At 32.6% G+C, this 27,507-nt stretch overlaps 1 protein-coding gene across 2 annotated transcripts in view; it reads left to right on the top strand.

The window, feature by feature from the left end:
* The window catches only part of LOC130657153 (uncharacterized), a 42,402-nt gene that overhangs the window by 7,076 nt on the left and 7,819 nt on the right, over positions 1-27,507 (top strand). The window contains exons 8-33 of one of the 2 annotated variants that reach the window (XM_057460118.1): positions 6-55; positions 181-276; positions 382-1,957; positions 2,133-2,358; positions 2,709-3,353; positions 3,465-3,581; positions 3,768-4,007; positions 4,371-4,507; positions 4,673-4,818; positions 6,860-7,123; positions 7,303-7,563; positions 8,133-8,797; positions 8,958-9,148; positions 10,707-10,861; positions 11,408-11,638; positions 12,203-13,272; positions 18,515-18,856; positions 19,263-19,597; positions 19,834-20,028; positions 20,275-20,475; positions 20,557-20,684; positions 21,887-22,020; positions 22,452-22,580; positions 24,960-25,148; positions 25,656-25,826; positions 26,059-27,452. In XM_057460118.1, the coding sequence (XP_057316101.1) occupies positions 6-55; positions 181-276; positions 382-1,957; positions 2,133-2,358; positions 2,709-3,353; positions 3,465-3,581; positions 3,768-4,007; positions 4,371-4,507; positions 4,673-4,818; positions 6,860-7,123; positions 7,303-7,563; positions 8,133-8,797; positions 8,958-9,148; positions 10,707-10,861; positions 11,408-11,638; positions 12,203-13,272; positions 18,515-18,856; positions 19,263-19,597; positions 19,834-20,028; positions 20,275-20,475; positions 20,557-20,684; positions 21,887-22,020; positions 22,452-22,580; positions 24,960-25,148; positions 25,656-25,826; positions 26,059-27,452 (9,288 nt within the window). Of the gene's footprint in view, positions 1-5; positions 56-180; positions 277-381; positions 1,958-2,132; positions 2,359-2,708; positions 3,354-3,464; positions 3,582-3,767; positions 4,008-4,370; positions 4,508-4,672; positions 4,819-6,859; positions 7,124-7,302; positions 7,564-8,132; positions 8,798-8,957; positions 9,149-10,706; positions 10,862-11,407; positions 11,639-12,202; positions 13,273-18,514; positions 18,857-19,262; positions 19,598-19,833; positions 20,029-20,274; positions 20,476-20,556; positions 20,685-21,886; positions 22,021-22,451; positions 22,581-24,944; positions 25,149-25,655; positions 25,827-26,058; positions 27,453-27,507 lie in introns of both variants that reach the window. The other variant, XM_057460117.1, reaches the window with a different exon arrangement.

Below are 27,507 nucleotides of genomic sequence, written 5' to 3'. Positions count from 1 at the left end.
CTTAGTGTATTCTGCTACAGCTGGTGCACAACAATTAACAAGACCCAATGATAAGGTATTATATACTTTATATTTGTGAATTAAAATTCAATCAGACGTCATTGAAAACAAAATTGTAAACATATATCTCACAATATAATTGATACAAATTAAAGTTTCGCAACTAAAACTTCTGTTTAGGTTACATGTGTCAGCTCAGTAAGTTGTGATAATCTAATAGCAGCTGGTACTGAAGAAGGATATATTGTGATCTGGGAAACCTTTCCATCTCTCAAGGTAGGTGTTTCTGTAATGAAAACTGGTGTTATAACTTCAAGCCAGTGATTGATATGTAACATTATATTTTCTAATAGCTATTTTCCTAGCGCTTTTTTTATTTAGGTTCATTCTGAATACCAGATATCTGTATCAGCTATTAAAGACTCGAGAAAGAAGTCAAGACAGAGCTCTAGTAAAACGAAAAAATCTGAATCAAAATTGCCAAATTCTTTAAAAACAATTGCTTCTGAGGCTGCAAGCGACGTTGTGAAGAATGATAATATTCCACTGAGTAAAACTGACGCTAAAGAAAACATGGAGAACAAAAAGACAGAACAACTGGATAAAATTACTAGCATAGCTCAGGATAGTATTACAGATGTCATCTTTGAAGGGGAAAGTTACTGTGTCATTGCTGAGCCATTGAATTACAAGTCAGAAAGTCTAGCTGGCGATTCAAATGTATTTGGGATTGAAGACTCTGTACTTGAAATCGATGATTCTCTTAATATTAGCCCCCAAAAAGATACTAATAAAGAAAGCTCAGAAAGTATTTCATCACCTACCGAAGATAAATCGAAAGCCTCTGGAGGGGGTAAAACTAAGTTGAAGTCCGTAGAACGATCCTGCAGTATTACATGTGTTACAATTTTGAAAGAAGAGGACAGTGAGGACAAGTTTATTGTTGCTGGTGTAAAAATTGAATCAAGAAAAGTAAGGAAAAACAAAGAACGTCATAAACACAAACTATCACTACTAGTTTACAAGCTAGCTGGCAAGGTTAAAGTTAAGGGAAGTCAATCAGACGTTAATTCAGAAATTATTAATCCACTATCCAGCAACCCATTTCTCCCTATGATGGGCTCTGTTTACGAGGATGACTTCTCTGTAGTGTCTGATGAAGACTACTGCTTGTTCGAGGATTCTGATCCAACCCAACTGTCTGTTATTGATGAGTACCTGCTGGCTGCTCAGAAGAGTCCATCTGCTGGTAATGGAGGTACTCAAAATATTGGTCCAAACGAGATTAAAACTGGTTTTGATCAAGAAGAAGTCGTTAAAATTGATGATATAAAAACAGTTTATGAGGATTGCGCTTTTCATAAATTTGATATTGATCGCAAGTTTTACACAAAAGAAATGTTTGTGTCTGATTTACTTGTTGTCGATGGTTACTTAGTGACTATTTTAAGAAAACAAATGGAAATAAATCTATCAACGGATGACGAAGAAGAAGAAAAGAACTGTTTACTTGTTAGTTCCATTTCAATGAATAAAAAACGAGTAATAGATTTAAAACTTGTAGGTCAAAAAATCTTTACGGGAGACAGCTTGATAAAGGATATTGTTTTAGTGCCATGCCAAAAACTTCCAACAAACCTGTTGACAAATTTAACTGCACTTAATCAATTTGAGAATATGGATAATAATCCAAAACATACTGGTGGAGTTCCACAATCACTTGTTGCTCTTGGCCTTTCTGATAACTCAATTACATTTTTATCTGTACCTCAACTAACTGAGTTGAAAATTCCTAGCAAAATTCATGAGGATAGAAAAATTCATAAAATTGCTTATTGCACTGCTCTGTCATCACTAGCTATTTGTGACAACAAAGGATTTCTGACAATCTGTTCCTGTTCAAGTAACCAAGAAAATCCTTATGAAATGAGTTTAAACGATCTCTCTGTTACTCCAGGTAAAGACTATTTTCGAAAATTTCTAATGTTTATTTAAATACATTTAGTTTGTATGTTGACTTTAAGGTTGCGAAAACAAACAGTTACTTGTGTCTTAATATTTATTGTTATTTAAAAACGTATGGTGATTTTCGTTGTTTTTTATTGAGCTTATTAAAGAAATTTTACTTTTAGTCAACCAATGGGAATCACGTTTTACCCGTGAACAACTGCAGTTGCTGGTTGAGTTAACAAAATTTGAGCATGTTCCACAAGGTTGCTATATTTTCTTTCCTGTTAACTGGTATGTTGCTCGTAGCAGTGGAAACAAATCAAAAAAGCTACCTGTACCAAGTCATATGCTGAAGTTATCACCAGTTGAAATGGACAAACGATTAATGAAAAGAACAGAACAACTTGAGTAAGAACAGCTGTCTTTCACCAATCAACATTTTTTTTACATCTATTCTTTTTTAATGTCTCCATTTATGTTTTGTTAAAATTAATATAAATATTTCATATTCAGTAGTGTTTGGAGCAATATAGTATCTAATGAAATTCATGAATAAGACAAGTCTATGAAGTAGAAAAAATTTTCTCTCAAAGTATGAAAATCCAAGTTTAAAGAATAAAAAGTTGAAAGCGTCCTTTATTAATTTAATCGCAATATGATCCGAAGTGTATTCCAAATTTAAACATTGATTTAAATGTGTGAAGACTTTATAATGCCGTTTGTAATGTATATTTAATTAATGAACATTTTTATTTCAGCATTGAGCTGAGTAAATCAGACTTTACCTTCCAAATGTTTGTGTTAGTTCAAACTTCAGTTGGTTATTTTGACATTTTGGTTTTTCTCAAATCACCACTAAAAGAAGCTGAGGATTTTTCGTGCTCTTTTTACATTGATGAGTCACGCAGTAATGGAATGTCTGATGGTGGCAGTAACAGCAGTTCTGAAAGACTACTCTGTGGCCCTATCCTCTTTTCAAGTATCATGGATCCAAATAAGTTGTCAGGACAGTTTACCGTAATGTTGCCAGAGCTGTTGAACCATAAGAGTGTGTACGTAATCGTCAAGTTGGAACACGCTGCTAGCAGTAAGAGTGGTGCAACAAACGATGAAAGTCAACAAAGCAAGTCCACAACACAAAATGATTTCTTGATTTCAGAGATCTTAAAAGAAGTTTATGTCGGAGTGTATCAGTTTAAAGCTTTAGCGCCAAACAGTTTTTATTTTCCTGGGTGTCGTAATGTTTTATTAAGAGACACTGAGTTTCATCAGAACTTAATGGACCAGTTTTTAGAATTAGTTGAAGCGAATGTTGATACAAGGCCTGGTTATGAACTTCAATTAATTCTAGACCTGTTCGCTTGGATTGTTAGTGTTTACACTACTTCTGACCAAAACAAATGGTATGTTACTTTACAGCCATATTGCTTACTTTCATTACTTAAAATTGGAGGATGGTTTTGATTGCAATTTTCAACTTTGAAATAAACTAATGATGCATGTCTTCACTTTAGTGACGCTATTGTCTCAATTATCCAATCCAGATTGACAATGTTTTTAAGAGCTTGTCTTTTATATGGAGACAGATCTATGTGCTATCGGTGTGGTCAGATCATCTGCAATTTAAAAAGGTAAATTATTATCAACACCTTATTTTGTTTAACTTTTGCCTGTTTAATTTTTGTTGATTTGAATCAATTAAGTCATAGGAAATTTTTGGATTTGTGTATTTATTTATCCGTTCCATCCTTGAATATTTAATTTTCTCAATGCCTGTTATATACATTTTGTAAGCATTTTTGCGATTTTTTGTGTAGATACAGCAAGAATGGTTCATTCACGAAAGAAATATTTGATACAATATGGGACCTGCTGCCAAACATTCATAATGCTGTTTCGCCGGCTGCTTGCCACTGGGCATTTTGGTTATTATGCGATTGCATGTCTACTGAAACATTTTCGGAAGAAATGCTACAGAGGTTTACCTCATTATTGTTAAATGTCAGCAAAGCGTATGGTGATAGATTCACTGATATTCAAAAAATGCTTGATGCACGGTAAAGCTTGTATACTACTTTTTTGATATAATTTGAGAATTTAGTCATTGGAATAATGCATTAGCTGGGTATCTGTTTGTTTTTTCTTTTTAACAATTTTTTTTTCAAAAATCCACTTGCCACGTGCTACTTTTTTACTTTATTTTAATACGTAAAAAGTGCTAATTGAAGATTTTGATTTTTAAACTGAATCTTAATACAGAGAGGGGAGGGGAAGGGGGTGCTTTTTGAATATATTTATGCCAACTGGGGTGCTCAGTTAAGGAGAAAAGAGGGCTTAATCAATTAATAAGTTAATTAAATTGTCAAAAGTAACTACAAACACAGTGTTTTAATGTCGACAAAAAAATGTTGTTTTCATAGATATGGTTTAGCAGAAATGATATTTGAACCTGTTATGGTTGAACCTCTTTATATAAAGCTTCGATGTGGTACCACAGTCACACCCGATGGGGTAAAAGGTTTTGAAATGGTTAGGATACCAACAAATCATTTACCAGGTTAATTTTGCTTTGTTTTTTTTTTATAATTGCAATCCATCTTTGCTAACACTGCTTGTTAACATTGTTTTATTATTAACTTGATCTTTAATGCCTAAAGTTTTTTCACTTATTTCCTAGTAATTTCTTCTGTGTAAACTGAGCATTGTAAACATTTATTTTTAGGCATACTTGAAACCCAACCATTGCATTTTGTTTGCGTGACAGTCAGTGAAGGTTCCAGAGTTGAATATTTAAAATCTAAAACAGGTTTTTCAAAAATCGCTAAAGGCGCAAGTCACATTGGTGGTTCCTTTCCTATTATTCCCCAGGTAATTTATGTGTTCCTTTTTAATTCAAAGGTCGAATGTTTAGTGGTGTTCACTTGCTAGAGGAGGAGACTGTGTCTAAATGTTTTTTTTTGTTGTTATATCAATAAGTAAACAATAAAAATAGTTATAAAGGGTAAAATAAATAAAAAAAAAAGATTTGAAGTTCTGTTTTTATCCATGTATACAGCAGTCAAAATTACGATACCTTTCTTAGGAAAAAAATTCCATTTTGGATTTGTTTCTTTAGTTCAGGATTTTTGTACCTAGCAGTTGCTATAAAAAGAATTATTTTAAAGATCAGTACTTGAGTTAAATATGTTGAACAAAAGGGCAGAAACTTTTTGTGTGTATAAATTCTTGTGATTTAACAAATTTTTGCCATTTTAGTGAAATTTTCTACTGTTAAATATTTAAAACGTAAATATTGCAAAAAAATTTACCAGCAAAATTACTTTTTTCCTTCACAAAAAGCTGATGAACCAAGACAAACAAAGTGTAAAAATAGAAAATTAAAAAAAAACGTTTTCTTTAATTACCAGATGTTTCTTCTGGGATTTATTTTCGTTAAAATATGGCAAATTTCAAATTCCCCAAAAAAATTTAAAAAAATTTCTAAAATCTCCAAAAATCAATTTTTCCAAAACTAATAAAATAAGTTATATAAATTGGAAAAAAAAAACTATCAATTTCATTTTTTAATTTTCTCAATATTTTGTGAGTTAGCAGTTAAAAGCACCTATAAATAATCTGTTCCTAAAGTTAAGAAACATTGTTTTTTTTTAAAAGTTGTGCAGCTCTTTTTATGGTAACAAATATAACATTATAAGATTTCTAAAAAAAGGAAATTTGTTAAGGCCAAAGAAAATTGATTATATTGATTGTTTTGAAAGCAATGTGCATAATGTGTTTAATTTCACTTCAAAAATGCATATGCACTGGTATATTATGAGCTAAAAAAATCAAAGGCCTTGGCCCTATTCGGTCCGGGGGGGGGGGGGGGGATTCCGCCCCCCCTGACGGTTTTTTTTTAATAACTCCTGATTGCTTTGTTATATGGCTATGATACTTACTGAGTTTCAACATTTATCTATTAGACACCTGCATGCTAATTTTTTAGGTCCCATACCTTTCAGAGGCTTTGATATTGGTCATTACTCAAAACTACCCCTAAAAATCTCTATGAAATCCTTATAATGGGGAAAATATAATAACTCCTGTTAGGATTATCCTTAGAACTTGAAACTTGCAGCACAACTTTGTTTCATTAAGAAGAATCATTTGGAATAATTTGAACACGTGACTAATCCGATTTCCCGATTTTGTCAGATTTTACCCGAAAATCGGAAAAAAACGGATTTTCGGGCAATTTTTGGCAATTTTTCATCCGATCCATGTAAAAACCGGAAGATATGTTAAATAACTTTTATTTAGCTTTCAGAAACTTCAAACAGAATGTAAAAATTCGCTCTAGAACAAAAGTAATTATATTTTAAGCAGATAGTGGCATTTTTAACAATTTTCAAGCTTTTGATGACGTCACAGAAAATGTGCTTACGCAAGCAAATTTTTTTTGGCGCCATTTTGTTCCTTTTATGACGTACTATAAGTGTGCCAAGTTTGATTCAATTTGAACAACCCTATGAAAAGTTATTGAGGGGGGCGGAATCCGCCCCCCCCCCCCCCCCCCCCCCCGGTCATAGTATGTTCGAAAAACCCCGGACCGAATAGGGTTAGTTTGATTAGACTTAAATTGATTTCTTTTAAAATGAGGGTAGATACCGTTTTTTGAAATATTTTATATAACCAAAATGAAAAATATAACATAACCAACAGTTTAATTAAAAAATATTTACAAATTTATTATGGAGAGATTGAAAGCTATTTTCTTAATTGTGATATGGAAAATGACCAAAAATAGCAGAGCTGTTTTGAGTGCAAAATCAACAAATGTGCTAAGCACACTAGCAGAAATCTACTACTGGTAAATAATAATAATAACAAGGCATAGAAAAATCTTATTTTTTAACCTTTCACCTGATAGGAAATTCCACAGTCACTTTCACAACAGCTTGATGCAGAAGAAAAAAAGAATTTTGATGCAAATGCATTTTTCTCAGAGTTGTTTTTTGATATTATGCAAGATCAGCAATCATTCCCAGATTCCTTCGATGTATCTTTGCCTGCTCCTCTGCAAGGAGAAATTACTGTAAACAACTCTTCTACACTACCAGTGCTAAAGAAACCCGCTCCAACGAGATCTGTTGTTGCACACATTGATGAAAGTTCTGTGAATGACGAAGCTGTGGTAAGTGAATATGTGTATTGTCTGTAGGTGATTTAATTTGTTACTTTTTATTTTATTTTTATTTATCTTTTTTTTTTCATTTAGGGAGGTTTTAAATCTGTATTTGGATTGTATTCAGTGTTACAACAATATTATATGCTCCTGCTAATATATTTTCTTAAAAATGTTATTTATTGTAGATTCCAAAACCATTTTGCATGATAGTGGACAAAATGCATGTTTATTCCATGCATTATGCTGTGTTGGATTTCAAATCAACGATACTGTTGTCAGATCTAACATTTCCACCTTGCAAAGCTTTAGCGAGTATCACCATTTATGCTTGGGATGCTGGGCAGACATCAGATAGTGCAAAAGTTGTAGCCTATTCTGATGAGATCTCAAGAAAAGCACTTGTGTTGTCAAACATTGTACCTCCTGTATCCTTACAATATATCAAGGTATTTATTAAACATTGTTGCATTTATTATAAAATGAAAATGATGACAGGAGACTTTGTTAAAAAAACTATTGTGTTTTACAATTCCAATCTTGTAAACACATGCCTTTCAGGTTATCAGAAATATTGGTGGGTGGCTGCCATTTTAAGTTAGATCTGCTTTTGCTAAATGTTGACCTGAGATTCCACTCATTTAAATCATAACTGTTTGTGTCAACAAGTAACTTCCAAAGGTATTTTTAAACATGCAAAATGTGTTTATGGTCGGACTAGCTATATTTTGAAACTTTGGAACTGGCAATTTATTTCTTGAATTTACTCACCATAAATATAAAAAAGAAAATGCATCATTATCAACATATTCTAACTTGGCACATTTGATGATAGCTGAAGCTTTGTATTGACGTTTTTCACTGTTCTTGCATGTTTTTTGTTTACACCATGACCTTTTTCAATATCTAACTCTTGCTAGTAGATGAAGTTGTTTTCATTTAATTACTTATAGCTACTATTATTAGTTAAATTAAATTATGCGAACTGATGATCACTTGCAATATCTTCTCTCTCTAGATCCTTGTTGTTGGCGGTGATTCCTGCAGTGTCATTATACCACTTGGACAGTATTATGGTCACACATTATTAGAGACATCTAACCAACATGCAATCTTTGAGAAACATCAGAAGCAATATGAGGATGTGTTTTGTCGCTATGCATTGACTGCGGATCGAATCAAACCATTTCCTATGAAGATAGAATCTTACACACGATATAGCAAAGGAGTGAATACTGTTTTGGTTGCCATGAAGAAAGACTATGCATTGTGTTCACATTTACAACTATGCCTGAACTTCCTTCGTAATAACCTGGCTTGGAGTGGTTTTAATAATTTGATAGCAAAAAGAAATCTTAGGGAAGAATTAGTGGATCTACCAAAACTTGAGGATAAATCATTTAGTTCACAACAACTGATTTTACATTGCTTACTTGAGTGTATCTATTACAGCTTTTCTCTAACCAAATCAACTCAAGTACCTTCAACTGACCTATTGTCTAGGGAAAACTTTTTATCCCTGTTTAAATCGACCTGTACCTATGGAGCCAGTAGCATAACAGAAACAGCTACTTCCGTACTGTACCTTATGTCAGAAAAAAGTATTTGGTGGTGTGATGCTTTAGTTGATGTTTTTCAATATTGTTTTGGTGCCGAAACTGTTGCAGCATTGCCTAAGCGAAGGTGAGTTGTATTTTCATGGTTGCAACACTAGTAATTTTAATCACAAAGCAATGACATATAAAATTTAATAAAAAATAAGAATTACCACTTCTGTTAGTTTTATTTTATTATTTATAATATTATTTTATATTATTATTATTTGCAATATTTATTTTATTAGATTGTTCAATGTGTTAATAAAATTGATTAATGCAACAGAGGATACAAATGGTTTGGTGGAAAAGTTTTTAAATCTTTTGCTACAACAGCTTAAAGGAATTTTATCACAAGACTTAATTATTACAAACGATTCTGATCCATCAGTTTTGGATTGGATTCTTCTTGTACTGAGTGAAACATTAAATTGTAAAGGTATTTAAAGTCTTTACTATTACTGTTTGTCTTTTGAGGGGAACTCAGATTTTGATTCAAGAATGTAGTAATAACTTAGTTATAACGTAATCATTCCCTAAAATTATTTAAAACTCTTCAAAATTCCAAATATCTTGTTATTTTTCTCTTCGCGGTGGTCCCATTTGCATTTAAAATCAAAAAAAAATTATCACTGTTATTGACAAAAACATTCAATTTTGTAACAGTACCCTTTCGGGACTGAGAGAAAACCATAGCATTTCCAGTCTAGAAAAGTTTGAGAAAAGCTTGATAGGAAAATCCAAGAATTGCATTATGGTACATACTTCAGGCCTTGTCTGTTCCTTCAATATTAATGTATTTCTGGGAAACTATATAACTAATCATTTTTTTTAAATTTTTTTTGGTTTCAAAATTGTAGCAAAAATAACTTTTAAGCTGTTTAATTTTTCCCATCTTTTATACTTTAAAATCACAATTTGTGCAAAAGTTATATATTTTATTCATTTATTTTGAAAGACTCTCCTTTATTTTTTTTATTTTTTTATTATTAAATAATAACATATTAAAAACAAATGAAACCTCATACTTAAGAGAGGGTTTAACTACATGATTAACATTTCAATACACTGCTTCTTTTGAGAATAAAAAATGTACATATGCACATTAATCTAAATAAAGACAGAAAAACTTTAAGTAGGAAACAAGGGAACAAACAAACAAAAAAGAACTCACTGGTAAAGGTTTTAATGCAAGCCCACAAAAACTGCTTTTCTATGAGTTTTAAAGTTTATTTCGTGTTATTAATATCTTCACATTTTCATAGCTACAAGAACAGAATGCACCCTTATAAAATTTCAAAAGCGGAATAGAGGTTGTTAACTTTATTCTTGGAGGTCCTTGCATGAACACCAGATCAACCTTCAATGTTAATATCTGTCTATCTATCGCTTTTATCTCTCTCTCTATCATGACAGCATATGACAATGTAAAATTTATGCAAATTTATGGAAATGGCGGCGACTGTAGGATGAGACATTCAGGTATACAAGGACTAAATTTGGGTTTAAAATACACACATTCATACTAGGGCATTTTTAATATTCATATCGAAAAGAAATCAAGTTCGTTCTCTTTCAACAAGAAATTACCAGATGAATTAACTAATGACAGATTCCTTCCATTTGAGATTTATGCGAGTAACACATTGCTGTAAGGAAAGTATCCAAAAATCTGAAAGTTTTAATGCCTATACTTACTGCATTGTTCCCCCAAGGAAAAAACGGTGTTTCCCTGTTACTATTTATTTTGTTATTATATAAAAAGTATTATTCCTGTTTTGGCTGGCTAGGCCAAGAATGCCCATTAATCAAAAAGTGTAACGAAGAAGGAAGAGTTTTTATAAATGTTGAGCACTTTGCCAAAACATGTTTAAAATTTCCCTAATATGGCTATAGAATGTTACCAAGTAAATTTACAAACTATTTTTAATGTTGTTACTTTACAAACTTTCAGGCCTGCTAGTTAGATTAAGTTTTTTGTTATTGTTTTTCTACAGATGTGAACATTTGGAATTTCTTTGCACCTTGGGATCATCTACCAGAACCAGTAAGCACCAGCACTACAGGTGCTAGTTCAGCTACACCCAACTTGATACCATTTACAGAAACGTGGACACTACAAGGAAAAGTAAAGAAATTTCCAGCAAAATCTGTATGTATAAAACCTTAAAATTTTTTTGATAAACAAGTATTTGCAGAGGATGAACTATTCATTTAATATGTAACACAGATACTGCAGATAAGAAACAACTCTTTAATGCAATGTTTCAATGAAACAAATAATGACTGGATGTCAAATTGATTTGTTTCAACCTTAGGGTTAGTCTGTCTACCTTAGTCTACCTTAAGGTTTTTTAACAATAAAAATTGATGTACTTAGACAAAAATGTAAGTTATTATTTCTTCAAAAAAATTTTTTATTCATTCATGTAAGCACAAACGATAGGGTTTTATGTTGAAGTGCCATATACCATGCATTTAAATTTTATTTTTGAAATCTATATTATGCCCCACTTTTCATCTTTAAGCCAAAGATAGTAGCTAGGCTTATCAACAAGCATATTTCCATAGATTTTTCCACAGGCTAATCACAAGTTTTATATATTGTATGAAAGGTTTTAGCATTATCGAGTTGTTCTTGTCGCCTGATGCTCTTTTGGTTCATTACAAGTTAGGAATTGTAAATTTTCCATTTTAGATCCCTGCCAAAACTCCTGAAAAAGACAAAATAGAAAACTCAGTAAGAAATGAAATAAAAGCACCTGTAGTTCCTGACACTTTGAAAGTGAAGAATACATCTGGATTTAATATATACCAAAAGGTTCTTGTATCAAAAGCAACAGCGATACCTGTTTTAAAAGTTATGTTGAATTTTGTAATTTCGAAACTGGATGTTGGAAACCCCGAGCAACTTATTTTATGCTGCAAGGTATTATACTTTGTTAATGTGTTTTATACTTTTTTTTTACGATCTAGCTTGCTACAACAGTCACTCGGGGGTAGAGGAAACATGTGTTCCTTTTATAAAGAACCTTTGTTTAACAGCCATTATTCAAATGTATGATATTAGCTGTACTAAGGAATGTATTTTCAATCCACAATATCGAAATTATTTTTGTGCGTTTGGCACAATGAAACTTTTGACAAATCATTGAAAGCAAAATGAAGGGAAATACATGCATAGTGGATGTGGAGTAATCAACACCCCAAGACAACCATCTTTTGCAAAACAATGGCAATTAGGCATTTAAATTTTTTGTGAAATATTAGGTGCAGTAAAATATTACGTGTTGTTGCCTTTACTTTTGATCATCATAACAAAAGTAATTTTTTAATTTATGCTTTCATAATTGGCCACTGGCCAAGTTAAGAACTTACGCATTAGCATTCACACAAAAAAATTCACATGGGAATAAAGAAAAACTTGTTACATTATTTCGTAAAGTTATATTGTCTTTGTGTTAAAGATCTTAAATAAATGTTTACTTTATAGATTTCCTCACTCATCCTTACAAATTGTCAAAGTTTTATATGCATTGAAGATTTATTATCAAGTGAAGAATTAAAACAGCTTTTAACCCCATGTCTTTTACCCAGCAGTAACAAATGGCTTGTCATGGCTATTAATCTGTTAATAAAAAGTTTTATTGAGCAAAAGAATTTTATTACTTCGAAAATCTATGCTGAACTTCACCCGACAGAGCGAAGTTGCTCAAAAAAGGAGCATGGAGAACTAATATCTGATCCAGAACTACTCCCTGGGGTTAAAGATTTCCCTGGACCTACTCCAAAATTGGAGCATTTGAAGAAAATGCATGAAGCTATCATGACCAAGAAATTTTATGAAGCTTCAGAAACCTCAAAGTCCTACACTGAAAAGCTCGCTGAAACGAATATGATGGAAAAGGAAATTGAATCCTCCTTGACTGCAAGAGAATGTGAGGTTACGCATTATATTCAAAACAACTTCGAAAGAATGTCCCAAGCCCTTGTGTGCAAACTTAGGAAAGAATTTCAGAAAAAGAAAAAAAAAATCACCATAGCCACAAAAACTCAGCAAGGCCAACGCCTAAACATTGAAAACCTTGAATCCTTTTTAGAACAAATTATAGATATGCAACATTCATCTTTGTCATACCTACTGACAGTTTTGTTTAATATGCTTGAAGATGGGCATAAAAATGAAGTTAATCTTATGATGCTCCAGCAGATTTTATTTTTTTTAAATTTATCAAAGCAAAATAAAACTGAACTGGATTGTAACCTGGAAGCACGGATCAGCAACTATGTTGTAAATATGTTAAAATTAACTGTTATACAGGAAGATGTGTCAGTACATTCAGTAATTAAACAGCTTGTCGAAATTTTATTAACCATGTCTGAGTCATCGTCATTTTCGATGCAGCTTTTACAGTGTGAACTTGAACTAAGGGAAACAAAAGACAGCAAGAAATTACAAGAGTTCACAATGATGTCATTAAAGCAATTAGTTTCGAAGGAGATAACGAATGATGGAGAGAGAATCATGCTAAAGAAGTTGCTGCTACGGCATATATCATACAGGTAATAAAAGCTCAACCCTTATTTTTGGACTAAAACTTCTCCATTAAATAGGGGTATTCTGTTGAAAATAAGTGCACTACAGATTTATTTTCAAACCCTGTAAAGTAATTTTATTATTTGTAACAGGTGGACAAAAATACATCCTTATCATAATACGCTGAGTGTGTCTGTCTGTGACAGGCAAAGTGGATGTGTTCAATTTCCTTTGATATCGCCGAAAAAGTTATGTCTTATTTGTTAAATTATATGACGTTACAGCGTGACGTCAATAACACTACTTTAACGCCAATATCCTATATATTAAATTAATGAAGCCATTACAGTGCACCTAAAACTTTGAAAAAAAATTTTTTCTTTTGACAGGGCCATTGCTGACGTCAGCAAATTTTCAAACCCTTATATCTCATTAACTGCTCATCAAAATCACATGATCATATACATTTTCTTTATCAGCGCTTTAAGCTCTACACAATAGAGGCGACGTGAAAATAAAATTCTAAAATTTATTTAGTGGATGGGTTGCTGACGTCATCAAAGTTTTTACCCTGCCTCAGTGGATTTTTCCACGGGCCTTATCGACTAGTTTATATAATAATACGCCAGTTCCATCTGTCTGTCTGTCTGTCTGTGACTTTTGCAAAGTAGATTATATTCTTCACTATTTTCTTTGATGAAGTCTGTAAAACATTGCCCATAAAATTGTTCTGTAATTTACCAAACTTTAACACTAAAATAGTATTGACGTCAAAGGAAAGTATATTAAGATTAGTGAAGCCATTACAGTGCACCTAAAATTTTGAGGCCAAGAAACTTGGAAACGAGGTAGTGACGTCAATCATTTTTCACTGCATAGGTAACTAGGGACCACCTGGGACCAATTTGGGTAAGTTTCCCAAACCTGGGTCCCTAAATCCGTTTCGAAATGGACGGGTTGATGAAGTCATCAAAAAACCTTTAAACTCTTATATCTCTGCAATCTTTTGTCAAAAGTACATGTTTCCATACATTTTCTTGATCAGCGTTTCAAGATCTATACGATGACAACGGGTAAACAAATTTCCTAAAAAAATTTTTTGGTACTTTCAGGACACTTTGCTGACGTCAGCACAATTTTCCAAGCCTTATATCTCATTAACCATTCATCAAGAGCACATGATTATATACATTTTCTGGGTCAGCGTTTTAAACTCTACACAATAGAGGCAACGTGAGAAAGTTCCTACTGTTTTTTTGTGGACTGGTTGTTGACGTCATCAAAACATAAAACAACCTTTTTTCCATTGTCCTTCTGACTATGTGGATTTTTCCACAGGCTTTATCGACTAGTGAAGTAATATTGCAGTGAAATTTGTAGAATGGAAAAAAGTCTACGGACTGGCGGACTCATGGATTTTTTTACAGGGTGACAACTAGTATTTTATATTGTCCTGGTCAATAAAATATCTAGATGCGAGATAAAAGAAAGATACACCAATTCTTGATATATTCTCATAATAACTAAATTCACAATTGTCAATTAATTACTCTTTATTTAGGACTTGAGTATTATTCATTGGCTGAATTGAATGAATTAAATTTTTTAAACTCTTTTTCCCTTTTTGTGTTTTGTTGTGTATACCAACTTACTTGTGTTGACAGTATTGGCGATTCTTCAAGGTAGTATTACATGTCCTAGTTCAGCTGGCCAAACTATATACAAACTATATACAAACAATATTGATAGAAAAGAAGCGTTTGGTGCGAGCCAAATATAAAAAAATGACATTTGGAATTCTAAACACTTAAGACAGCAAATGAAATCGCTTCTTATTGTTATGTTGCGAACCAAGTATAATGGTTGAATTTACATGTAAACAATGATTGCTTATGTTGTTATTGGTATGGTCATATTTCCTGAAACAATATGCAACAAGAAGGCCAGGGGCTTAAAGATTTCCGCTATTAGCCTAAAAGATTTTAAAATTTAAAGTTGATCTTAAACACGAAGAATTATGGGGTAAACAAATCATTGAGTATTCTCAATTATTATTATAACTAACCTGCAATGTTAACATACAACTCAATAAATAAAAAATAAAATTCATGAATAATTATTTAGTTCTGCTGAATGTAGCTTTGTCTACGTGCTTGAAAAATTGTACAGAAGGAAATGACGTAACATCAAAGATGGCGCATTATAAGACCATCTTCATTATGCTACACTGCACGAGCTTTAACTTTTGATAGCATATAAACTTTAAAATAAAGTATTGTTCATTGGATAATAAAACAATCTGTTGCATTGTTAGGAATCTTATTGGCTTAAAACTCATTTTAGTCTTGTTTTCAGAAAAAAATCTTTAGCCTGGATAAGTTTCCGGCGTCCAGCCTAGCTGCGCTGCCTCTGTCTATCTCTCTATCTATCTCCTCAGGCATTTTAAAGATTCCGCCTTTGCTGGTGGAAATCAATGAAACGGTACTTAGCCCTGGGAGCTAACCAATTATCTTATATATTAATTCCCTTGCGTGAGTAAAACTGTGAGTCCACGACACGGAAATCACGGGTCACTTTTTTATGACGTGGCTGTACGCTAAAATTTAACTAAAAAGATTAGGGATGTACTTCATAGATATCGCACATAAGGTGTAAATATATAACCCGCTGCTAATAACGATATAAATATATATACCCTTATGCCAAAAAACTCTATGTTAGCATATATATATAGGTATTGCTACATATGAAACGGTATTAGATATTCACAAAGCATACGGACTGTTAAATGAAGCTCCCAGCATAAAACGGAAATTGTGTTTACGAAAAAGATGGCTGTTCTTTTTGAGTATTCTCTACTCTTTCATTCAAAATAAATCTTTAAAAAAACATTTGAAGAAGAGCATGGTTTTATAAATTAATCATAGCAAGGTTCTGTAAGGTTTTTTCATGTTTTATTTTCAGTTTTGATTATATTATTGTTGCCAGACATGTTTTATAGCTAGCATCATAAAAAGCCAACCACCACTAACAACTAGCTAGCTAGCTAGGAATATATATATATATATGTAGCCATGTTCTTTATACCTAGCTAAGTCTCCAGTTTATATTTAAGTGACTAGCTATTAGCTGCTGTAGCTAGCTAATGCTAGCTTTAAACTAAAGATTCCCAGTATATATATTCCCACAAAACACATCAAACGTTATTAACCCTGAAAATTTTAAACAATTTTCCTGGGTTTTTTTTGGTTTGCGAAGTTCTTTTCCTCCAAATATTCTTAAAATAAAGTTCAGAAATTACTTATTTTTAAAATGTAAATTTAATTTGTTTCAAATTGTGGGCAAAAACCTAATCAGCATGCTAAAAGAACTGACTTTTCTTAATTTAGAATTACTAAACACAACCATTTTCTTACATTTAGTGTAAACTTTTGTGCGTATGGCTTATATTTAATACACCAAAAGAGCTACTTTGTTGATTTCAATTTTATACTCTTTGTAAGCTATTTTTTTCTTCTTTTTGACATTTCTGTTTTACCACTCAATTTTTACATTTTATAAGTTATTTGGAACAGAATGGTATGAAATAGACCAAAATACCTGATCTTAGTTGTTTTTAATTTACAGGCTGTGTCTGTGAAACTTTAAGGGGAACATTTGGTGGAAGACAATGGCATGACATATACTGATAGAACTGTTTTTTGTTGTGTTAGATGTTATATCTGAACCTTTTTGACATTTTATGTTAATTTTGCGAGGAAGGACCATATATATATACACAGAAGAAGAATTCAATTTTACACCTTGCAAGCTTTGTATAAATTCTTACTGGGGAGGACTCCGTGCAATATATCGAAATGACTGATCCTTCTCGATTTAAATTTGATGTGTTCTAAATCGTATATAGTTTTGGAAATTTTGTGTAAGATTTAATGGGTAAGGGCTAGATGCAATATGTCAAAAAAACTTTTTTTGTTGAATCAGAAGCACTCCCTACAACCATACTTTTTTTTACAGTTTGTGAAGCTTTTGTGAGGAAAGAGTGTATGCAATATTATCGAAATAACTGATTTTTGTTGCAAACTGTTTTTCTTTGGCATTTTGGATTAAAATATTGTTTTAGAGGGCATATGCAGTAGATATATGTACTGAAATAGTTAAATTTTGCAAACTTTGATTTTGTTGTTACCTCTCATTTTTTACATTTTGATTAAACTTTTGTGGGAGACCGTCGGTATGCGAAGGACCAAAATAAGAGATTTTAGTATTATTTAGAATTTGTATTTTGTGTTGCAAAATTGGTGCAAAAATTGACATAAAATGAACTTATATATAGAATGATTGCTGTTGTTTAACATGACTCATTATGACTTATATATACATTTTATGAAAATTTGTGACAGAATATTATGTGAGATTTGAAATTTTGTTTACTTTATTGATGGTAAAACAGCATGCAAATTGCTAAAAGGACTTTATTAATTTTAGATTTAAACACCGTTTTTTTGTTGGCATTTTGTCTAAAGTTTGGTGAGGAAGGACTGTATGCAATATATCAAATAATGTTTTATTGCATTATAATTTGTCCTTGCAAATCCCTTTTTTTACACCTTAGATAAAAAATTCTGTCAGAGGCACAATTTATTGTTTATTATTAATTTATTGTTTCACACTGTGTGTCAACCTTTGGCAGGGTTTGCAATAAACTAACTGATTTTAACATATACAATGAGAGAGATTTGTGTTTGACATTGATCAGCTTTTTTGTATATATGTGGCGTTTTAAGTGATTTAAATTTTATGGGTGAGATGTATGTTGAAATGCTTTTGGAAACTTCTTTCCGAATAATTTTCGCATTTGTCAGATGGTCAGAGCAAGTAATTTTAGTAGATTTAGATTTTAAATGTCACATAAATACTGCAGTTGTTGAAAACCTTTAATTTTTTTGGTCATTTATATAATAATGCAGATGTAAGATGCGCACTGCTGTATTGTTTGTTTTTTGATGGACATATATCTGCTACATAAATTAAATGGAATACAGTGGATTCTTCCACGGGAAACAGCTAGTTCTGTATTAATATATGCGATTCTTGGCCAATCTGAGTGCACTGAATGTAAGATCTATTGCTTGTATCCAACAGTGATGTCTTTCAATTTTAAAAAATGATATGCATCAAGATTCTTGACTATACATGTTTCTGTATTTTCAAATTGTAATTGTATAATCTTTTTGAAATAAAAGTAAGACTTCTTATTGTCCATAGGCAAGACACAGATGATTCATCAATGATAATCATACTGAAAGATATATTAAAGATGGATGCATTCTTGAAGTGGAATTCTGAGGAGGAGTGTCAACTTAGCTACCAAATTGTTGAAGCTATTTCCATTCGAATAAAGAACTTTGTTGATGACTCAGCAGTGTTATTGCAGGCCTCACAACAAGAACGTGCAGATACAAAAAGAACAGTGTTTGTTTTGCATAATGGGAGCGTGAGATTGTCAGGAAAAGCACATGTGTTGGAGAATGACGTGAATGAATGTGTCAGCATGCTTAACCTCCTAAAAATGATTTTCTCTTCTAACATTTTTGAAAATACAAATGAGTGAGTATATGTAGTGCAGTTTTATCTTCATCATGTGAGGTCTAGAATAAATTGCCTGATCAAGTTGTTCACTTAAGGATACTGTTCATCTGAAAAACTGTTTCAAACTCTCCCTAGTTTTTCTTAACATAGCATTAAAATGTGATATATTTCTTTAATTTAGTACCTAATTTTTTACATATCAGTCTTTACATTTTTAAACATTTTAAATCAGAGAGATTTTTACTCAAACTTCTTTTCAGTTTTTACACTAGCTTTAAATATTTTAATGTTGATGAAAAAACGAAAGGAAATTATGATGTCAAGGTACCCCATTAACAGTTAAAGACTTCTCCATGCAGACCAAAGAAATACTACTTTGGACACTATATCTTAACAACTCCTTTTTTTTTCTTTGTTATTTTAGATCATTCATTGAAAGAACGTTTAAAAATCTTTTGCAGTGCTTATCTAAATCAGGAGGCCTAAACAACAAGATGAGCAAAACTTTTGCGCCATTGTTAGACATCCCAGGAGATTTAGTGTCAACCAATTTGCATCCATTGGTCACGGCTATTTTGCATATTATAATTGACATCAGTACACCACAGTTTTCACGGAGTTTAGTTGATTCGTTGGTGAGTGTTTTAAAAGAAGAAAGCATGAGGAAAAGCAGTGCAATGTGTGTTGATGGTTTAAAACTGCTAATCAAGGTAGTGCTGGGAAAATCACCTGATCTTTGGTCTTATTTTGTTGAGAAAGGTAATGATGAAAATATTTTTTTTGATGAAATCTAATTTAGATATGAGGGTTTCCATGAGAAAGAGATGTGATTCTTACTAAAAAGAGATTTTGAACTGTTTGCAGTTATAAAAAATCCTTGGTAATGTGGTCTTCCACATTACCCCAGACTCTCCCATGACCCTGTTTCTTTTTATAGCTGGAATTGAATTTTGCCTAAAAAATGCCTTGAGCAATAAGTCTTTTTTTATTTCTAGGAGGATTCAATACGCTATGCCAGGTGATAATATCCCACTCCAACGAAAATATGAACTGGAGAGATAACATGAGACATTTGCCAGCATTGCAAGATTTGTATTTATCAAACATGTCTGTCAGCAAGAAGATGTATGATAAAGATAGAGTTCGAAGAGATTATGATGGTGTGTTGTTGGAAAACTTTGCACCGTATGGTATGTTACGTACACTGTATATTGTTGAGTACTCTGATGGTCTGTATTCGATGAAACTATAAAAAACATGAACTAATATACAATGCATTCATGGTCATTGTACCATAGCAGTGCAATGTCTTTGGAAAGTATTAACAGTGAATAAAAAATCAATAAAACAATTACTGACATAAAAAGCATTTATTGGCACACAAACAAGTTTCCTGTCTTGTTGGCATACTATTGTGATTCATTCTCGTTTTTAAGCTAAAATTACTGGACCTCCAACAAGTCCTGTTCCCGATGTGCTCCTAATGAACAAATCTCCATTGAGAAGGTCGCGATTCGCAGCTTGGGCACATCAGTTTCAAGATACCGACAACCCTTGGATTGAGTTAAAAATAACATTCCCTTTTGAAGTCATGTTGCGGGAAGCCATCATATATATGCATGGAAGTTACCTGATTGGTTAGTGATTTGTTTGTGAAGATACTTTGTTTAGCATAAGCAGTAAGCAAACTTACTCGATATATTGTTCTTATTTCTCAGGTGCACCATCTGAAGTGATTGTTGAAATGAAAGGAATATCGAACAGTTATGCAACGTTATCGCCATCTTTACAAACGGGTGGCTTACAGTCTATTGTTGTTCATTTTGCAGAAGGACAAATAGCTAAGGTAATAAAACAAATAGATAGCTAAGGAATGAACAAATGAATACACAAGTCTACAATGTCTTTCTTTAAACTTGAATGATGTTTTTCTCTTCATTGTGTTTTATTATTGGATTTATTTAAAATTATATGTATTATTTTTTCGATAACTTTATAATTCCTTAAGATATAAATAATACTTAAGTTCCCGACATCTTAATTATTTGTTCTAGTCGCTATGAAAGCACAATTGTACAAAAAGTGTGACAGACTTATCTTTTAACTTTTGAAAAAATAATGATACGTGTTTGAGGCTCTTTCATGTTAACAATGTATACAAAGTTTGTTACTTCTTAGTCACAAAGACAGAAAAATACTACTGTTGCAGTTTGGTTTGCTTTCATTTCGTTGCTGCATATAAAAAAAAGCTAAAATATTGTAACTTTTGCCATGACCATCATGGAAAAACTTAATAACCAATAAAATCTTTCTAGCTTGGACTTTCAGTTGTTAAGAACGTGTTCACAGACTAGTGTGTGTATAGAACCAAATTGAATGAACTGGTGTTTGTACATGCAATGGAATGCATGCTCTGCTGTTTAATGTTGGCAAGAAGTTGACATTCTGGTGGTTCTGATACTGAATAAGTTATGTGTCAAAAAGCAAAAGGAAAGGCTATACTGTTGCCATTATTAGGGTTACGTGTTGAACAGTGTATGATAAGTTTTTCATGGATACAACACAGCATAAGTAAAACGTTCAAAAACAACTCGACATTGATATAATGTTGTAATACTTTGAATAAATTGGTAGTCTTATTATGTTCTAAAAGTTACACACCGAAGTATTTTAGTATTCACTTACTGCTTTCTTTGGTTCATTAACTTACTGCTTTTTTTATTTGACCAACTTTTTGCGGAGCAATATAATAAAAACAGGGAGAAAGCGTGCATCTAGGTCCATTTTGTGACAATTGAGAAAGTCTTCAGATGTTCTTGTAAGACTTTGAGCAGGAGATTTTGATCTTTTTATGGAATTTCAGGAAAAATTCAAGAATTTAACTATCCACTAAGTCCCCTTAATGCATATGCTTTTTTTAACATAATATTTTGCAATGTTAGTTTCTATCTTCATCCTTTATTTCTTTTTTTCTTCATGTTATATTACATCAAAGAATAATTCTCATAATCTGAAAAGAAATTGTGGAGCATATTTCCTCTTTTTCAGGAACTTCGTTTCTGGTTACACAGACCAAACGGAGCAGACCATATTAAGTTGAATCTGATCGAGTTACATGGACGGTCAATATTTGCCAGCAACGAAAATGAGAGTCTTATGCCCACCAACAGAAAATTACAATTGTGAGTTTTGTTCTTTTTTGTTGCGGTATAATTCTGAAAAGTCTGGAGTTGTTAGAATTGTTCTAAACTTATTGCAAAATGTCGGGAAAAAATTAGGAATATCAGCAATTGGTGATGTCAGGAATACATTAAGAGTTTTAGGTGTAGATTTTTTTCTCTTATTAAGAGGGATATCTGCGAGATTGGAAAGAAAAACCCTAATATTGCATTACCCCTTTTTTGCAAATTTATTAGAATCTTTACCAAGTATTACTTTTTTACCAGAATGTCAGAAATTTTAGTCAAAGAATGTCATGGAAAGTAAGAAATAAGTAGACACTCTGGCTATTCTTGTTTCCTTTCTGTTGTGTTTTATTGTGAGCGTTCTGCAAAGGTCTTTTGGAAAATCAAACGACCCTTCGTTTATTGCATCCATTTTTTATGTTTTTTAGTGAAACATGGGTAGACTTACTTGCGTTGTTGTTCACAGAAGTTCCAGAAGCACTTCAGGATTTTAACACACATCCAGACATGCACAAAGTGTTGACATCTTTAATAACTGTGATGCCGTTTTTGTCAAGGTATGTGTGACCATTAAAAAGTCTTAATCATTGACTTTTCATATTAACAATTTTTGATAAAATTTTTAAGTGTAAATCTTATATATTAATTCCCTTGCGTGAGTAAAACTGTGAGTCCACGACACGGAAATCACGGGTCACTTTCTTATGACGTGGCTGTACGCTAAAATTTAACTAAAAAGATTAGGGATGTACTTCAAAGAAATCGCACATAAGGTGTAAATATATAACCCGCTGCTAATAACGATATAAATATATATACCCTTATGCCAAAAAACTCTATGTTAGCATATATATATAGGTATCGCTACATATGAAACGGTATTAGATATTCACAAAGCATACGGACTGTTAAATGAAGTTCCAAGCATAAAACGGAAATTTTTGTTTACGAAAAAGATGGCTGTTCTTTTTGAGTATTCTCTACTCTTTCATTCAAAATAAATCTTTAAAAAAACATTTGAAGAAGAGCATGGTTTTATAAATTAATCATAGCAAGGTTCTGTAAGGTTTTTTCATGTTTTATTTTCAGTTTTGATTATATTATTGTTGCCAGACATGTTTTATAGCTAGCATCATAAAAAGCCAACCACCACCAACAACTAGCTAGCTAGCTAGGAATATATATATATGTAGCCATGTTCTTTATACCTAGCTAAGTCTCCAGTTTATATTTAAGTGACTAGCTATTAGCTGCTGTAGCTAGCTAATGCTAGCTTTAAACTAAAGATTCCCAGTATATATATTCCCACAAAACACATCAAACGTTATTAACCCTGAAAATTTTAAACATTTTCCTGGGTTTTTTTTGGTTTGCGAAGTTCTTTTCCTCCAAATATTCTGAAAATAAAGTTCAGAAATTACTTATTTTTAAAATGTAAATTTAATTTGTTTCAAATTGTGGGCAAAAACCTTAATCAGCATGCTAAAAGAACTGACTTTTCTTAATTTAAAATTACTAAACACAACCATTTTCTTACATTTAGTGTAAACTTTTGTGTGTATGGCTTATATTTAATACACCAAAAGAGCTACTTTGTTGATTTCAATTTTATACTCTTTGTAAGCTATTTTTTTCTTCTTTTTGACATTTCTGTTTTACCACTCAATTTTTACGTTTTATAAGTTATTTGGAACAGAATGGTATGAAATAGACCAAAATACCTGATCTTAGTTGTTTTTAATTTACAGGCTGTGTCTGTGAAACTTTAAGGGGAACATTTGGTGGAAGACAATGGCATGACATATACTGATAGAACTGATTTTTGTTGTGTTAGATGTTATATCTGAACCTTTTTGACATTTTATGTTAATTTTGCGAGGAAGAACCATATATATATACACAGAAGAATTCAATTTTACACCTTGCAAGCTTTGTTTTTCTATATTTTGTATAAATTCTTACTGGGGAGGACTCCGTGCAATATATCGAAATGACTGATCCTTCTCGATTTAAATTTGATGTGTTCTAAATCGTATATAGTTTTGGAAATTTTGTGTAAGATTTAATGGGTAAGGGCTAGATGCAATATGTCAAAAAAACTTTTTTTGTTGAATCAGAAGCACTCCCTACAACCATTCTTTTTTTTACAGTTTGTGAAGCTTTTGTGAGGCAGTGTGTATGCAATATTATCGAAATAACTGATTTTTGTTGCAAACTGTTTTTCTTTGGCATTTTGGATTAAAATATTGTTTTAGAGGGCATATGCAGTAGATATATGTACTGAAATAGTTAAATTTTGCAAACTTTGATTTTGTCGTTACCTCTCATTTTTTACATTTTGATTAAACTTTTGTGGGAGACCGTCGGTATGCGAAGGACCAAAATAAGAGATTTTAGTATTATTTAGAATTTGTATTTTGTGTTGCAAAATTGGTGCAAATCCCTTTTTTTACACCTTAGATAAAAAATTCTGTCAGAGGCACAATTTATTGTTTATTTTTCACATTGTGTGTCAACCTTTGGCAGGGTTTGCAATAAACTAACTGATTTTAACATATACAATGAGAGAGATTTGTGTTTGACATTGATCAGCTTTTTTGTATATATGTGGCATTTTGAGTGATTTAAATTTTATGGGTGAGATGTATGTTGAAATGCTTTTGGAAACTTCTTTCCGAATAATTTTCGCATTTGTCAGATGGTCAGAGCAAGTAATTTTAGTAGATTTAGATTTTAAATGTCACATAAATACTGCAGTTGTTGAAAACCTTTAATTTTTTTGGTCATTTATATAATAATGCAGATGTAAGATGCGCACTGCTGTATTGTTTGTTTTTTGATGGACATATATCTGCTACATAAATTAAATGGAATACAGTGGATTCTTCCACTGGAAACAGCTAGTATTTTATTATTTTCAGGATTTGTTTACACAGACTCACCGCTTCATTTGTGACGAACGTTCTACAGAGCATACCGGGCTTTGCATTGTTTGCAACAAAAGATATCACTACGCGCATGCTCAGTGTGTCTTATTTACATCAGCTGGACACGATGCAACTTCAACTGATGATACAACTACTTGCAGATATGATCGTTAAGTCAAGCACAGAGCACCAAACCAGGTAGATTTTTTTACGATATAAAAATCAGCAGAATGGTGTGATAATTTTAAGTATGCATTAAAGCTTAAGTTACACAGAGTGTATTTTGTTACAAAGAAATGCATTATAGCTTACGTTACACAGACAGTATTTTGTGTTAAGGAGAATTTCAAAAAAATGCATTAAAGCTTAAGTTACACAGAGAGTATTTTGTGTTACAAAAAATGCGTTAAAGCTTAGTTTACACAGAGAGTATTTTGTGTTACAAAGAACAACTATAATGTAATAAAACGTATTCACAAGTGTTTGTTATTTTGTGGAATTTACATAGCCTCTAAATAGTTTTAAGTGTAGCACGAATAATAAGAGTTTGTAAAGGTATGGCTAGACGGAATAAAAGTGGTATCTTTTGTAATCAGTGGTCATTCCAAACGACTTTGTTCATATTTTAATGAATGTCAAAAACCAAAGAAGTAGGTGTTGAGATATTCGTTATAGTGTAACGTATCTAATTTTCTTCTTTTTCAGCATTTTTAATTACCTTCTGGATTGGCTACCTCAACTTTTGTACCTGTTGCAAGATGGCACGAATATTGTGGTTACTGATGCTCTCCATATTTTCGTGCGTAAGATATTCAGTTTGATTAAGTCTCTTGATATCGACCCTCAGTTGCTAAATGTCAACGACACATTAATCAGGTAAGCCCGCTATTATAGTGTGAAAGCCAACTTGACTTTACGCTAAAATGATGGGGGGGGATATATACATATAAATAGTGTGAGGAGTTCAATATTAGTTAGACCTTACGCTGTTGGTTTGATATAAGAAGGTCAGCAAAAAAGTCTCCCAAGGAATGACTTCATTCAAAAATATCTAATGTAATGTAGGATCCAAAGCATTGTTTCAGAAATCATTCTAAATCATTTTTAGTGTCATTGAAGAACTGTTGCTACGAAAAACTATGCAGCAAAATGCCATTGGATTCCTCCTTCATTTCATTCACATCCTTGCATTGTTGAAGCCGAGCATATTTACGTCTTATTTGACCCATGCAGAAGAAAGGTTAAAGAAACTGACAGAGGGTGATGTACTGATTGAGCGAGACACAAGGATGCCGTTGTTGGCGGTTGTTTATTGTTACAACGACAAAAATCAAAACATAATGGTGCAAAGTAGACAATACTTCAGCCGCTTCTCAACTTTGTTGTGTGGCTTCCTCGATGCCGTGAACTCGAGTCCCCGTAACGTCGACGATCAAACTTTGAAAATTATTATCACCATGGTAACCGTGCTTAACAATTTCTCGTACAGTAATAATGACATTTTGTCGTGGTTCTCCACGGAGCAAGGTAGATTGTTCTGGAAGCCACTGTTAAAATTTATTAGCACCCACGACGCTTCAAGGTGTAACACGCTTCTGTTGTATTCGTTACAACATTGTACGGCTTCGTTGTTCCAAGATGTGCTTTATCTAAGCCCAGATAATCAAAATCATTTTAGTTGTTTGCTTATCGAGTTATTAACAGAAAATAAAGCGAGGCATGGAGTTTTAAATGGCAACATGAAGCTGCTGTTAATTCAGCTGGTCATCACAGAGGACACCATTATTGTTCAATTCAGATCCAAATGCGACATGTACATTCTGCAGAATACACATCAGTTACATTTACGCATAACTGCAACGCTGCGCGAGATCGAACAAACGTTGTTGAGAATTCGTGGAACTGTTTACGGTAATGGCGCGAAAACGGACAGTGAGAAACAAGCCAGTGAAAATTTTCCTCCTACAAGTGATGATGCCGCTGCTGGCAACTATATCTTGCAGGCTGCTTCGTTTGCTGCTGCTAAACGCAGGCCCAAGCATAAACAGGAGACCAAATCAAATGAAAAGGAGTCTGAAAAAAAACTATCTATTGATTTTTTCTTGACTGACCTGAGCGACAAGCCTTTACCGAAGAACTTGCGATTTGGACAGGTGCTGCAGCTTCTTTATGACAAAGACCCTGCCCTGCTTAGAAAGCCACCTCTTCTCCAATATGGCATATCAAACAGCTCCACTAAATCCAACGACGAAGAGTCCTGTAAAGAATTTTTGGAATCTCCACCGTTGCGTACTATGCTGGAAACCTTTGCTCACCACGGAGGTTTGCCATTTCTAACCCTGCAACAGTCCAACCAACATTTATTAGCTTCGTCCAACTACATCACTCTTTTTTCTATGATGCTGCCGCTGCCGGGCTTCGCCACGGTGTTTCTAAAAGATCGAACCAAAGCTGAAATATTATTGCGACTTATGCTTGGTGTCAAAGAAACCAAGTCTGGACGTAAGTTGATTTTGAATACATTACATCACTTTCAGACAATATTTTTTACTATTAA

Source organism: Hydractinia symbiolongicarpus, chromosome 9, assembly GCF_029227915.1.
Source record: "Hydractinia symbiolongicarpus strain clone_291-10 chromosome 9, HSymV2.1, whole genome shotgun sequence".
Lineage (NCBI taxonomy): Eukaryota > Metazoa > Cnidaria > Hydrozoa > Anthoathecata > Hydractiniidae > Hydractinia > Hydractinia symbiolongicarpus.
Note: the sequence above shows the minus strand (reverse complement) of the source record. Positions and strands in the feature narration are given on the sequence as shown.